The sequence below is a fragment of the Coptis chinensis genome, chromosome 6 (assembly GCF_015680905.1).
Source record: "Coptis chinensis isolate HL-2020 chromosome 6, ASM1568090v1, whole genome shotgun sequence".
NCBI lineage: Eukaryota > Viridiplantae > Streptophyta > Magnoliopsida > Ranunculales > Ranunculaceae > Coptis > Coptis chinensis.
The window spans coordinates 66,063,539-66,079,193 of record NC_141461.1 but is presented as its reverse complement, the minus strand read 5'-3'; the positions used below and the strand labels follow the sequence as shown (position 1 = coordinate 66,079,193).

General features: G+C 36.4%; 1 protein-coding gene, 1 long non-coding RNA gene and 1 pseudogene across 2 annotated transcripts; 2 read left to right on the top strand and 1 right to left on the bottom strand.

Moving 5' to 3' along the window:
- Positions 1 to 3,971: 3,971 nt before the first annotated feature.
- LOC147494007 (uncharacterized) lies at positions 3,972 to 6,044 on the top strand. The gene is made up of 4 exons (XM_086568012.1): positions 3,972 to 4,151; positions 4,282 to 4,802; positions 4,915 to 5,658; positions 5,747 to 6,044. The coding sequence occupies exons 1-4, from the start codon at positions 3,972 to 3,974 to the stop codon at positions 6,042 to 6,044; spliced, it is 1,743 nt and encodes a 580-aa protein (XP_086424138.1).
- Positions 6,045 to 10,075: 4,031 nt separating this feature from the next.
- On the bottom strand, positions 10,076 to 10,980 carry LOC147494006 (uncharacterized; annotated as a pseudogene).
- Positions 10,981 to 11,338: 358 nt separating this feature from the next.
- Positions 11,339 to 12,894, top strand: LOC147494005 (uncharacterized). The gene is made up of 4 exons (XR_015200022.1): positions 11,339 to 11,357; positions 11,492 to 11,611; positions 12,517 to 12,604; positions 12,769 to 12,894. It is a non-coding gene; the product is annotated as an uncharacterized LOC147494005 (long non-coding RNA).
- Positions 12,895 to 15,655: the final 2,761 nt, after the last annotated feature.

Here is a 15,655-nt window from a genome sequence, read left to right as displayed (position 1 = left end):
GCCTCTTATGGAATATTCTTACGATTATGAACCTCAATTTTCAAATTTCCCTAGTACCCAATACACACAAGAGTTTTCTAATCATGTAGACAATTCATGGAGTTTCACCACAAATAGTTAACCATCATTCATATATCCACCTGGTCAGTCAGAGTGCGCGCGGTTTCACCTAAGGTCCATCACCATCCATTTCAAATTCATATCCCACTCCACCATTTATCACATATCAACTTTACTAGGTAATGACTGAGCAAACATTACAAATTCAGCAAATAGCAAAGACCTTGTGTTCTCTCCAATCCACTTCAATCAATACCACATCTGAGACTAATATTCTCCCTACCAATCTAGAACCCAACCAACAAGTGAAACAAGGTACTACTATAACAAAGCCAATTGCTAAAGCCCTTCCTGATATGTATGACCAATTAAAACCCCATCACCATCCACCTAACTATCGTGTGAATTCCAGATTATTCTATGATGATGACTATATGCATGAGAACACTCCGACAGAAGAAATTCTAGAGTATGTGTTGGACTCAACACACTTGGACAATAATAAAAAGGACAAAGAAAATCAAGTGCCTAGAGAAGAGGATATAAATTCTATAGTGAAAAGTGGATCTCAATTTAGTTTGGCCATTCCAGACTTATCGATGGAACAAATTTGTGACATCCTTACTATTGCAGATATGAACAACAATCTTGTAGAAACACCAAAACTAGATGAGGAATTCTCTGAGTCTTCGAGATCATATGAAGAATCACCACCCAACCATCACCATCCTAATTTAACACCTCTGGAAAGCCATCGTCCATTTATAAAAAAATCCATCAATTTTTGAGGACTGCACCACTAAACCATTTCAAAGAAACCTCAAATTTGCATTTAAGCCAATTGCTTTTTAGCTCCTTCATAATTCTCTCAACCTGCCCAATAAAGAAACTTTGCCCAAGATACAAACTCATGAGCCTATCATTCCAGTTAATGAGAACCTCGCTTTGATTGAATTGCCAGAAAAAGAAGAAATAAAATCTATGGTAGAATGTGGATCCCAATCTAGCTTGGTCGTTGTAGACTTAACGATGGACAAAATCGATGATTTTCTTAAAGATGCCAACATTGACTCCAATTTTGTAGATTCACCAAAGCTAGATGAAGAGTTCTTGGAGTTCTTGAAAGCATGTGGTGATGAAATAAACCATCATTCAAGTGGTTGAAAAGCCTAGTATGTCATACTTCGCATCATCTGAGCTTCATGAAGAACAACTACTACCACACTCACACTCTCTTGACACTACAACATAATAGCTATTTTGTAACAGTGCAAATTTTCAATAAGTAACGGATATAACTGTTACTGATGCAGTAACAGTTATATCCGTTACTTACTACAACAAGCGTTACTTAAAATCTTGAATTAATATTTAATAATGTTTTCACGGTTATTTTGGGATATGCTAACATTTATATCCGTTAGAAAAGGAAACAAATATGCATAATAAATTGAAAAATAAAAAAAATATCACAAGCGGGCAAATTTGGTAACGCGGTCACATTTCCCCCTTCTTTTTTCTTATTTTTTTCGGCTAACACTTAGAAAGAAATTCTAATCTCGCCTCTTTTTTCGTATGGCCAGAAAAAAAAAAAAAAAAAGGGTTAACTAGTATTACCCCCCCACTAGATGAGCCAATTAGGATTTCCCCCCCACTAGATGGGAAATTAGGGTCTCCCCCTTAAATACACACAAAAAAAAAGTCAAAGTGGGTTAACCAAAAATTTTTTGTGTGTATTTAGGGGGGAGACCCTAATTTCCCATCTAGTGGGGGGGGGGGGGTAATACTAGTTCACCCAAAAAAAAAACCACTCTCTCTCTCTCTTTGAAGAACCCTAGCTTCTATTCGCATCTTCTCCAATTTCTCATTCTCGACGAACCAAGTCAATCTCTTCACAGATTCTCGATTAAAAAAGGTTACTTTTTTGCTGACTCTCTCTTTCTCTCTCTCCTCTTGGTTGTTTGTAAACATATTTTTTTCACTAATGATAAACTATAATGAAATCTTTGTTTTTATTTTTCTAATATAGATCCTTGTTAGTGTTTCGAGCTAATTTCAGTATTAAATAGAAATTAATACTGAAATACTCAACAAACTTCATGTTTAGAGAATACTGTTAAGTTAACTGTTGATTGTTGCTCAGATTAGTCGAATGTATGCATGATTTGATTGAGAATTCACTGGAAAATACTGATTGATTGTATGTTAATCTATTCATAGCACCCTCAGTTTGTTGTTGTCTGTGATTTGTAAGTGGGAGTAGTGCATACTAGGCAGTTGGCTTAGAGAAACAACTGTAAGATAGAATTTCTTTTAGTTAGTGATTCCGTAATTATTATTTTTTATTCATTGAGAAAGATAGATGTGTTAGTGGAGTCGTGGATACAATTTTCTAAAAATGTTGGTGTATGACACTTATCCATTGTGTATCTGTTTTTTCTCATACTTGATATGTTTCCTTTTTGAAGGGTTGACTGATTTTCTCAAAAGTTTCACTTGTTGCAGCTAAGTCTAATTTTGAGGTAAAATATTAATCTTTATTGGTTTAATAGATGTGGTTATAAAAGTTTGCTTCCTTGTAGGTTATGTACATAGCTCCCCGGATTACATACTACTTGAAATGTGATAATTAGTTGTTGAGGATATAAGAATATAACTAGGCTAGACCTTTTCTTTTAGGTCCATGCATATTTAATTGCATTAGTTGCCTTGCACTAGAATAAAGAAAATCAATAGGTAGTGCTAAAGTAGCATCTGTACTCACAAATACAATTTCCTAGTGGCTCTTTCATTCAAAAATATGGGCTTATGACATATATTCATTGTATTTGTTAGTTTTGAGTTGTAGATATGGTGGAAATTATATGTTGCATTAAGCTTACGAGCTATACACCTGCAAATTTTAGTGTTCTAACTTTGCGCCCATATGGATTGAAAACAATGTTACCTACATTTGAATCTTATCTTTTCAACCTAAAAAATATTTACTTGGTGAAGGGACCATGTATATTTCTTTGAAGAGTATTATTCCTTAGTTCTATAATAAACATGTCTAATTTAGGATTGGATGGACTTATTTACTTGTTTTTATTTAGTTTTTATTTTACGATGTAAAGTGTATATTATTTTATATTTATGATGCCGCTTCTTTCTTGTTTTTTGTTTATACATAGTTGGAAAACTAGCTAATTGGTATTTATGTTGACTATTATTTTCCTTGGTTTCTAAATATAGTATAGAATGTCAGAACCAATAGACAAAGAATGGATGAGTGAAAACGAAAGAGGCGTCTATTCATTCATTGGGAGTTGCGGTTTTCTTAAATTTGCATTGTGGAAGTTGGGCGGGAAGAAGTGTCCTTGTTCATGCAAGAAGTGCCGGAATAGGTATTGGTTGACTTATAAAGAGGTTGGATACCATTTAATCTCAAAAGGTATAGAGAAGTCCTATCGTGTATGGACTTTACACGGTGAGGACTTATCTAACGCTACTGTTCATCCTTCATTGGTTGCAAATATTGGGGAAAAAACCTCGGTTGATGATGGGTTTGAGATGGGGGACACTGAGGAAGAAACCATTGGGGATGTCGGGATTGGGATGGAAAACTTTGTCGACTCTGCTTTTGGATTACACGGTGATGCGGTGACATGTGATGGTAGTTTGGGAATTGAATTTGATGAACCTTATGTTCCTGAACCAGACATAGGAAAGAGGTATTACGATTATAAGAAAAAAGAAACTGAAAATTGTATCCTACATGTGAGGGTCCTAAGACAACTCTCTCAGCACTTGTAGAACTTCATAACGTAAAAAAGGAATTTGGTTGGTCTGGAACGGGTATGACAGTACTCTTATCCTTGTTGAGGCGATGGTTGCCTAAAGGTAACACCGTCCCTTAGAAGTATCCGGTAATGAAGGAGATGTTGAAAGACTTAGGAATGAAGGCTACGTGCATTCATGCGTGTGAGAACAATTGTATCTTATATTGGAAGACGAACAAAGATTTGACAGAATGTCTCAAGTGCCAAGCACCAAGGTTTAAAGTTAAGGAGGGGAGTAAAGGGAAGAAGAATTCCAAGGAGCCTAACAAGGTACTGAGACATTTTCCTTTAATTCCAAGACTCAAGCGGTTATATACTATACCGTGGATAGCGCATGAGATGACATGGCATGCACGAGCAGAGACTTCTGCAGCTTATATGCGTCATCCAATTGATTCAGGTCAGTGGAAAATTTGTAAAGAAAAGTGGCCAAACTTTGCTAATGAGCAGGGCAATGTTTGGCTTGCAATTGCAACCGATGGGTTTAATCCACGTGGCATTCAGTCTACTAGTTATAGTTGTTGGCCTGTTATCACTGTGCCTTACAATCTCCCCCCCTTCTATGTGCATGAAAGTAGAGTTTCAGATGTTGTCTTTACTTATACCTGGTCCAAAGGCACCAAAAAGAGACATCGATGTTTTTCTTGAACCATTGTACGATGAGTTGAAAGAGTTGTGGAAAGGAGTGCCGGCTTATGACATGAACAAAAGAGAAAACTTCACTTTGAAGGCTATGCTAATGTGGGGTATCCATGATTTGCCTGCATATGGAAACTCAGTGGGCTGCGTAACACATGGTTACAAAGCTTGTCCTGTTTGTGGTGACAATACTTCTTCCATATATTTGAAGTCTAGTAGGAAAAATGTATACTTAGATTACCGTATATTCCTTAAAGGTAATCACCCGTTTAGGAATGGCAAGTACTTGGGACTAGTGGGTAGCAAGAAAGAAGAGCGTATAACTCCTCCTCAACGATTAAATGGCGATGTACTTTTGCAAACATTGAGTTATGTGAAGTATAAACCTGGTCAGCGAAAAGAGAGGTGGTCAAATTGTGGTTGACGACAATGAAGGTAATGAAGTAACATCGGCATGGTATAGAAAGTCCATATTGTTTTTCCTTGTTTACTGGATCTATCACAAAGTTCGTCATGTTATTGATGTGATGCACATTGAAAAGAATGTTGCAGAGCAAATACTAGACACGATCCTTAATAAGAAAGACAAATCGAAAGATACAGTCCAGGCACGAGAGGATATGAGGGAACTTGGCATACACTGGGATCAGTGGATGCAAATTGACCCTGCAAGTGGGAAACAAGTTAAACCTATAGCACCGTTCTTCCTAGATAAGGCAGAGAAGATGGATTTCCTTAAAACTTTGAAAACTTTGAGGCCCCCTTCAGGTTTTTCATCTAATTTGAGTAACATTGTCAGTCTTGATCCACCCGGTTTGCTTGTAATGAAGTCACACGACTATCATGTGATTATGCAATATCTTTTGCCCGTGCTACTTCAACATGCTTTTCCAACTCATCCTGCTTTGCGGAAAGCTCTTCATCAGATAAGCTTATTTTTTAACCTTTTGTGTTCAAAAGTTGTAATTCGAAAAGAAATCCAAGATGCAAAGTACATGGTTGCAGAGGCGTTGTGCGTGTTGGAAAAGTACTTTCCACCATCATTTTTTGATATTAGCATTCACCTTGTTGTGCATCTAGCTGATGAGGCATTGATGTGTGGACCAGCTCGAGATCGTTGGATGTATCCGTTTGAGCGGTAAATAATTCTTCTTTCAATCCCAATTTTTTTTCCTTGCTTTTAAATTAAATTAATTAATGCATTCATGGGTTTATCACTTAATTAGGTCAATGAAGGAGTGCAAAGATATATCCGGTAACAAACGATTTGTTGAAAGATCGATTGCAGAGTCGTATCTTGTCTCAGAGTCTGTTAGGTATGCAATGGAGTACATTCCAAATTCACAGCCCAAGAATCACAAAACCACTGGTCAAGTGTTTCTAGATGAAAATGAATATAGCGATGAGGGTTCTATGCTTGAAGGTAAAGATGTGATTTTGTCGAAGGAGCAATTTGTACAAATCCGTAGATGGCTACTTTTCCGCTTGGAAGTCGATGAACTTGATGATCACTACAGGTGTTAGTTTTTGGCATGAATGTTTACTTACCTATTAATAAATTCACACATATATGCTAACTTCTTTGAATAAATTGTAGTGAGTATCGTGAGTCTTTGCAATCTAGTTCCCGAGGTAGCAGAAAAGGAATAGCAAAGACAGAAGTAGAGATACAAACAGATTTTATCGACTGGTTATATAATAAGGTCTTTGTTAATTAGGATAGTAAGTTATGCTTTTATGTTATTTTCACTTTTTGAATTGTGGTATGTTCTCTCTGTAGTTATTGGAGAATGGCGACACTTCATCTGAATTGTGGTTCTTTGCTAGAGGGCCATTGTTCAAAGATAAAACTTTTCGAAAGTATCACATCAATGGTTATGTATTTTTTACTAAGTCTCACGATAAAACCGTTCTTACGCAAGACTGTGGAGTTTGCATGAGTTCAATTACTACATTTACATCAAATAGGAAAGATAAAAATCCTATCGATGTGTCTGCTAGGTGGTATGGAGTCATCAAATAGATACTAGAGGTGAATTACACAAATTTCAAGGAAGTGGTGTTTTATTGGATCAAGTTAGGGTGGAAGATAAGACCAATGGATGTAAGCTATGCCCAGACTCTAACTTGGTGGTGGTAAATTTTAATCGGCTCAAGAGTTCTGACAAAATGTTAGATGAGTCGGCCATTTGTGCCAAAGAAGCCCATCAAGTGTTCTATTCAAGGGATTTGAAATATCCTGATTGGTGGGTGGTCATACATTCACCAAGGCGAATGACTAGCAAAGTGGAAAAGCTAGAAGCACCAGAACTAGAAGACTTCCAATCTACTCTTGCAGAGCAACCTCATTTGAGATCATTGTTAGAACCACGTCGTTGATTGTAGTGTGCAATAATTTTAAAAACATGTTCAAATGTCTGCCTTCCTTTTTTGATGATCATCTTAAGATTTTTTAGTAGTTTGGAAAATTAATTTTGGATATTATGGTTAATTTGATAGTGCATATTCTTTTATTTCTTTTTGTTCTTTTTGAATAATTGGTTATGTCATATTTTAAGTGTTATGAAATCCTTAATAATTTATTTTCAAATGTTGTTGGAAATTGTTAGGCTATTTTTAAATAATGGAATCGTGGTACAACAAGCACACCCTAGTGCATCGATGCCTCTTCTCCCACAGTCAATGCACTTCTCACTCATCCAAGAAGACACAATTAATGGGTCCCTCCGGGAAAGTGCTTGTTGAGTTATGGCCTAATGGCCAAATTGTTGGACAAAATGCAAGCAAGTTCAAAACTGTAATAGGGAATGAAGTGAGGCTTAATATCCCTATCAACACCAAGGATTGGAGACTAGTGGATGATGGCTTTAAGGATGCAATTTGGAAAGCCTTGACGGTAATTATTTTTATTTATTTATTTAATGTGTTAATTAAATAATCAACTTTACCATTCAGCTATGTCTTAATATATTGTTTCTTATCAACTGTACTCATGATAGGAGGAATTCGAATTTAATGTCGAAAACTTTGAAGCTCGTCCGTTGGTCGAGACAAATTATTCTTAAAAACTTAGGACACAGAAAGCGACGTATAGGTCAAAGTTTTTGGAGAAAGCTGAAAACATTGAAGCAACTAAGGCAAACTGCCCACCTGCTATTAATCCAAATTCTTTGGGTAGATTTTGTCGACTATGAGCTTCAAACTAAAGTAAAAGAAAGGAATGTGAAAAATGCGGCAAATAGGGCCATGAATACTATTGGTAGTACTAATGGTAGGAGAACCTTCTCCCAAAGGCATAACGATCTGGTACGTATCATTTTCTAAATTATTAAGCCTTTTGATTATGTATATAGATATGAATACTATTGTTGTCCTTTTTGAACCACTATTACTAAGCAATGATTATTTGCCTGTAGCAACAACAAAACCCTCAAGCAAAAATAACTCGAGTTGATGATTAGCTTAAGGGCCGTGAACGCAGTGATGGAACAATTTTGGAAAGTGCTTGGGAAAAATATGTTAGTAGAAGTTTTACTGCTATCTATTTGATAACTTCAGTTTTTGATTGCTACCGGGTATATTTTGGGCTATTTGATTGCTCTTTTAAAAAAAAAACAAATAAATGCAGGATCAAGTGAAAGCAGTTAAAGAAAGAAGATTAGCATCTGGAGAGACTGACACGGGAGACATCGACTCCAATGCATTGGCTGAAGTACTTGGCAAGGATAAGAAGAACTGTGTTCGTGGAGTTGGTTCTAATATCACTAGGAAGCAACTACAACATGCTGCTGTCGCAAACACTTTACTCAACCAAATGGCTACTACATCAGTTGCAAAGGTTGAGGCCGATGTGGCTACATTTAAATCAAAGGTCGAGACAAACATGTCTGAGATCAAATCAATGCTCAAGGTCAGTTTTTTCTTGGCAATTACGGTTAATAGTTAGAGTTAGTAATATGTAATCCACACTTTAAAATTATCATGTCATCATCTATACCCGCACAGGTTCTCCTTCAACAACAACTAGGCAATACTACGGCAGGTAATAACGTGACAGCCAATGCCGAACCACATATGGGTGTGGCTACACCCAGAACTGAAATTGGTTCTAGTTCCGCTCAACGCCATTCTCCAACAACCCCTCAGAACTTGACTCCTGCTTTTGGGTCGCTTGAACAGCCTAGAGTCACATTACTAGATAAGTTTGGTACAGAAGTTGCTAAAGGGTCTATTGATGTAAGTGCAAAAATTTGTCATAGCAGAATTCTGGTTGGTGGAGAGAGAAGAGTGTATATTGATGAAGTAATGGTTCCCGATGCTGTTGTTTATGATGGTCCACAAGATGGTAATGAAACTTTGAATGCTTGGCTTGAAGGAGGGTGTATAGCTTGGCTTGATGGGCGATTGAAGTATGATTGATGTTTGTAGGATTGATGTTTGTAGGTTTTAGACCTTTTTTGGATTTCTCTACTTTTTGCTCTTCCTGCTTTAGTTTAAGCTCAAGACATATTTTTATGTGGTTGTGGTTGCCATGACTTGGAACTTTTTGGGTGCATTGTCATGCCTTGAAATTTTTACGTGGTTAGTCTTGTGTAGTTGTAATAATATAACAAACTCTTTAGCTGTCAAATCTTTTTATTGGTTTTATGTCGTGACTTGCCTTGTTGTAAACAAACCAAGGCCTTTTGTGTATTTAAGTTTCTAGTGCAGATGGCAGATGTCGAGATACTTGGAGCAATTAGTAGTCAGCCGGGGATGCGTAAACCCCTGGTTAGTTTTTGTTTATTTTTTTCTTCTTCTTTTTATTATCTATTTTAATATGAAGTTCTTATTTTCATTTATATCACTAATAAATGTGTAATTTTTTGATGCATGTGAGGTTCATAATGTTGGAGAAATGCTGTTGAGTGTCAACCTTCCAACACAAGTAATAGTTTTTTTCTTCGAACACAAGAAATCAAAATTCTCTGTACTCGTCTTATCTATATCAGAATCTGTATTGGGCCGATAGTGGTGACTTAGTGGCTATTGCTAGCGACACATCCTTCTACATCCTGAAGTACAATGTAAGGACTCTCTCCTCTCTCTGCTTGTGTTTGAAGAGTTTAATTTTTCAGTGCATCTGATGATTGATGACAGGGCAAGTTTCAATTTCAATTAAAACCCTAATTTCAATTGTTTACGGGATAAAGTCATTTCAGAATTTTCAGAACCACGCATGAAAGTCAATGAGTGTGATAATAGAAGGTCTCCACATCTTGACCAAAAAGTCAAGAGTGTGAGAAAGATAGGGAAAATTAATCATGGACACGAATGCAGGTGAATTTAATTAAACATTCATTGAATTTTTTTTTCGACACGTTACAATTGCTGATACAATTTTTTTTTTTTTAAATTGTCAACTTGTAACTTTCAAACTATGGTTCAACCGAACACATTACACTGTGATACAAAGCTCAAGATTGAAACAAAGAAAGTAAAGGGGATATAAAAATTTGAAACTCCCTCTTCTATATTAGTCTACATTGTATTTTTTCTGCTCACAGCAAGTTCCATGAGGTATCAGGACTTCATAAATGCAACACTAATCCACATTATAAAACCCTAGGAGAAGAGAAGTGATGAAGCCAACAATGATAGTCTGAATCTCCTTTACAATTACCCTCCAGGTTGAAGCCGCTCGTTTCAATTGGGTTCCACCTGGTTATCATGTTCAACTAGTCGATTTTCATTCTCTCCCTGATTCTCATCTCTAGGTTGTCCCTCAGCTCGAGCAGCATTTTCACCATCTGGTCTAGCAGCACCAAGAGCATTCTCAGCCCTAACAGGAGGTTGTGGTTGTGGAGGTGTTGCTGCCCTATGCATGCCTTGTGAAAGCCACCGTATCAAAGGAGTGAGAGCTCTAGTCTGATAGAAATAAACCCGTCTTTGCAAAAACCCGAAAGCGTGGCAAGTCTCGCTTTTTGATCCATCTTGGTTGAACACAAAATGACATCCGCCAACTTCATTATCGGCAACAAGTCAAGTTGGAATGCGAAGTGAAATCTCCTTACAACAACTTGTCTTTGTGGTGCATGTTGTTGCCGCCCCTCTTGTCCATGCTCATCAGTCATCGCTCCATCCTCAGTAGTAGTTCTCCTTGTGGGTACAATATAGTTAAGAGGAATTAGTGTGTTGGAAGGAATTCCAGACATCGGAGGCATAAATGGGAAAGTGGGCACATCATAAAGACCAGCACCAAGGTTAGTCTGTTGTTCTTGATTTTGCATAGGAATTAAGCCTGGCACAAATGCAGGGTACATGATTGGAAACATCATCTTGATATCACCATTAGGAGATGTTGTTGGGAAACCAAAGGCACCACCTACCCGACCGCTTTCGTTGATTTGGGTATTGAGGATCTAAGAATTTACTTCGTCGTTGCCATTATTATTGCTGATTCAATTGATGCTTACACCATTTTTTCAGATTCAAGATCGAGTTTCGGGACACATTCCGTTGCTCTGAGACTCCCTAGTTCATCTCTCAAGAAGATTGCACGTGTTATTCAATTCAAACATTTCAAGTAAGAACATAGAAAAACAATAAAATTTAGATTAATTTGTTTTGAATTTGTAACCGCTTTTGATTGGGATGTTGTGTTGTTGTAGACCCACGAGGATCTCTCGTTGTTCGAGAAGGAGATAATGGGGATGGAACTTACTTCATATGGGATGGAGAGGTAACATGTTGTTGTTTATTGATGTAATTGTTCAAGTTTATTGATGTTGCTAAATCAATGATCTTGTAGGTACTATAACTCCCCGCTCACGGGCAGATGTAATTGTTTTGTCTAAGGTATTTACCTTCTTAAATACCAGTGTTATTGTGTCAATTTAAGCATATTTACACCCCCTACCAACACATGCACACACCGAAAAGCAAGGACGAGATAGATTAGATTCTGATGCATTGTAATTTGATGATGGCAGCTCACCTGCTTGGTGTTGCCTAATAGATACAGTTCTTTAATGAAGCCAAAATCGATATGGAATGTTGATGGTACACTATGCTCAATGTTGGAACATTTACTGCAGTTGGAGCCAATAGACGTAAGTTTCATTATTCGATTCTTTTACCATCTTGGTATTAGGAGAGGATACAAAAAAAAACCACAATCTAATTAATTCATATATTAGATGAACACAACTTTTTCATGAGTAAGATATAATTTACCAGTATTGTGATTTGTACTCATCCTTTTTGTTTCTGGTTTTTTTAAGGTCAACACTTTACATGGATTCACTTTGCGAGATGCTCCGAGGTTTGCACAAGTTTTTGGAGGACAACTGGTTGGGCAGGTCTGTTCTAGTCTTCGTTTTTGTTACTTCAGTTTGTCTCAACTCTGTATATCTCTCTTTTCAATCTTATCTTTTGGAGTATAGTCTGATCTAAGAAGAAACTCGATATTAAAATTTAAAAACATGCAAGTAGCTTTCAAAATCTAACAAAGAAAATAATCCATTTTCCATCTAAGAACCGAAAATTTTGATATAAAAATACTTAAACTTGTTGAAGAGTTAACTTTCACTAGAATGACAACTTCAGCGCTTGAATGGACACAATAAGATTCTTTTTGAACCTTCCTTTAGAGTGCCTCCCATTTCTTTCAAATCCTAGATCATGAACAACTACAAATGCAACAAACTCTTTTTTTGCTTTTATCTACAACAAAATCCATTTTAGATCATCCGCCAAAGATTTGTGGTAGAAACAAAGAGATCCTTAAAATAGAAGAAGAATACTATACATATATCTAGTAAACTATAGTGAGCCAGTAGTTGATTTAGTGATTCTTTGCATAAGGTGCACATGGCAGCGATAATTTCTCAAATGAATTTGCCTCATTGATCAACGCTACCAATACATTAATATCTAGTTGATGTTTTATTAATAGATAGTTTTTTTCGCAGAATTCTTAATGCACTGTATCTCTAAAATATTCTGCGATTTGCAGGCCTTGGCTGCAGCATCAAAGACTGTTGATTGCCTTAAGTTTGTCCATAGTTTGCAGAGTTGTTTTCTTCTTGCTGGGGATCTTAAAGGTGAGTGCATTTTCTATGTCTTAGATTAAATAGTCACCAGGGACGCCGTCACCAGCCGGTGAGATAGCATCAGTAGCTGTTTATGATGGACCATAGGATCTTATTGCTTCCTTAAGCCACGTTTTATAAGCAAAAATGACCCCATCAGCATGGTCCTTTTCAAGATGTTGCTTTCAGCACTATTATTGGAGCTACCAGTGCACCATTCAAATCAGAGTACATGCTTTCTGTGACAATAATGAGATTATAGGTCATAATCCCAATGCAAAAAAATTGGTCGGCATAAGTAGGTGTATACTTGTAACCCTTGTGTGGTTCATGAATAAACCTTTATTTATTTGTATTCTTACCATAATCTTGACTTATTTCTTTCATTTGCAGTCAAAATTGGATGGCCTGGCTACCGGGTAATTTGATCTGGAGACAAAGCAGCGGTCTCTTCTCTTCCAGGTGTTTATCTTTGTCTAATACCATCCGTTTAGTTAACTTCTATGACATTTTTTTACCAGTATTCTATCCTAATGCCTTTGTTAAAAAACATTTTACTAGAGCTAGTAAAGTCACAAAAACCATTGTGGGTCAGCTTGAAGTGATTTGTATGGGCTTAAAGTATGTCTTCGTCTATAGAAATTAGTTGTTCTTATCCATAAGCTTTATTCAAATAGTGGTCTAATAGCTGAGGAAGTGCTACTGCAAGAGTTGACATTAGCCCACCACACTAACCCACTCATCATTTCTTCAATTCTCACAACCCGATGAAAAGTTTCTTAAGAAGTTTTGTAATGTTTCTCTCACTTTTTTCAGTTCTTGCCAGGCTTTGTCAAATAAGTGGTGATATCGTGGGAGAAGTTATGGGAATTGCAGATGTGCACCCCTGAAACTGATGAGGGAACCCTCGAGAGAGCAATAATAGGCGAGCAGTGGCGACCAATACAATGGGATATTCTATGACGACATATTAGACATCCCAAGATTAGGTTAGGTGAAGTCATTTCTATATTTGTAAATTGGGATTTGAATTGGTGTCTATATTTTTATACTGATTAATGTTTAATTGATTAGTGGTTTTGTTTTTTGTTATTATATGTTGATTAAGTTTGTGGAATGTGATATCTCTATAAGATGGAATATTCATATGTGCTAGAGTTAGATATGCAGGGTGAACTTTTTTTGACATTTTGACCGGGGAAATAAATAAATATTTATTTTTTTTTACTAACAAAACTTTAGTAATGGATATATCTATTACAAACATCGATATAAATAGCAAGTGACACATCTATTACTAACGGATATATCCGTTACAAACATCGATATAAATAGCAAGTGGCACATCTATTACTAACGGATATATCCGTTACACTAATCGATATTAATAGCAAGTGGCACACCTATTACTAACGGATATATCCGTGACATATGAAAATTGATTTCCCTTTAGAAAAGTAACTAAAGAAGCGCCAAACGTTACTAACACTTACATCCGTTAGAAATGAATAGATTCAACAATTGGCTATCCGTTACAAAGAATTATAGTAACGGATATAAGTATTACTAAGATTAATTTAAGTAACGGTTATATCCGTTACTAAATTTAGCCTAAGTGACTGTAACACCACAGAGCTAACGGATATAAGCGTTAGTAAAATTATAAGTAACGGATATAGCTGTTAGTAAACACCTTTTCTAGTGTAGTGTGAACAAATCAAACATTACGGGTTATTGCATAAGTTCCATGATGTGTTACAAAAGTTTTCTCTTATCATTATATATCTTACACTCCAACTGCATCATTTCATTCTGTTTGGGGGTAAATGATTTGTCATGTTTTTATGGATTGATCCCCAACTATTTAGACTATTAGTATATAGTTAACAACATATCATCCATCTTATACATAGTCTTGGGGAATCTGACTTAAAATGACCCCACATATAATCTTGAATATCTGACTATAAAAGATTCCTATTATGTTTTCTCGATGCATTCCCATCCTTAAGGTAATTGGGCCCTCTTCCTGGAGTGAGTTGTTGTAAGCGCCGGAACCTTAGTCCACATATATCTCGCACATTCTAGTCCATCTAACACTTTTTACTTGTCGTTTGAGTAGTGTTACTCTATGAAGCGAGTATATTATTTTTCATTTCTTTATTTTGCACTTCTTTTTTCAAAAATGTTTGTTTTTCTCCATTCTCTTTATAGAAGATTCTCTATACAGCAACAATTATGTGATTTTCTACAAAACAAAAATACGATAATGGATTCCACATAGACCAACCTTTAGAAGTACACAATCTCCATTCTTCTAAGGGCGGTTTGAGGATCAGTTATGTATTACTAAGGGTCGTCCATATCATCATGATATTCGTACGAGACATCTTATGCCTTGCACAATAAATCCCCCAACACACATAACTGAAGCCATAGTCTGACTAGATTGAGTTGAATAAATAGCCAACACGAAAGTTGCCTAAGATCACCTATTATGGTTTGTTTTAAAACTTAGCTTTAGAAATCACAGTTTTTGTACGAGTTCTTTTTATAATATCTCTATATAGTTTTTCAAAAACTTGAGGATATCAAAATTAAAATTTTACAACCCAGAGTAACCAACTTGATACTAGATAAACATATGATTTTATCTTCCTGTAGAAACCTTCTATATGGTTAGAGATACCTTTTGAGAAAAACAATTGCAAGAGAAAAAGAAAAAAGAAAAGGATGTCTCATTGTCGGTATATCAGAACCACCACCCATCCCTAAGACCATGCAACCTACATTGTCATCACACGGGGACACTAGTGTTGCCCTGAGGCCTTTTGTTGTTGTTCCCTCTATTATTGAGATGAGACGCTTCTTGATAGGGCATTTCGTATACATTTTTGTAATGTGAAAAGTATACCACGTGCTTGTCCTTTGGCATTTTCTGGTGCATTGAAATCTTCTCTCTGGGATATTACAGCTGATCCTAGTTTAGTTATGCCATGGGTTTGTCTCCTCCTTCTTCCTTGCTGCACTCAACAGGTTTTTCAACCATAGAATCGTTAGGAA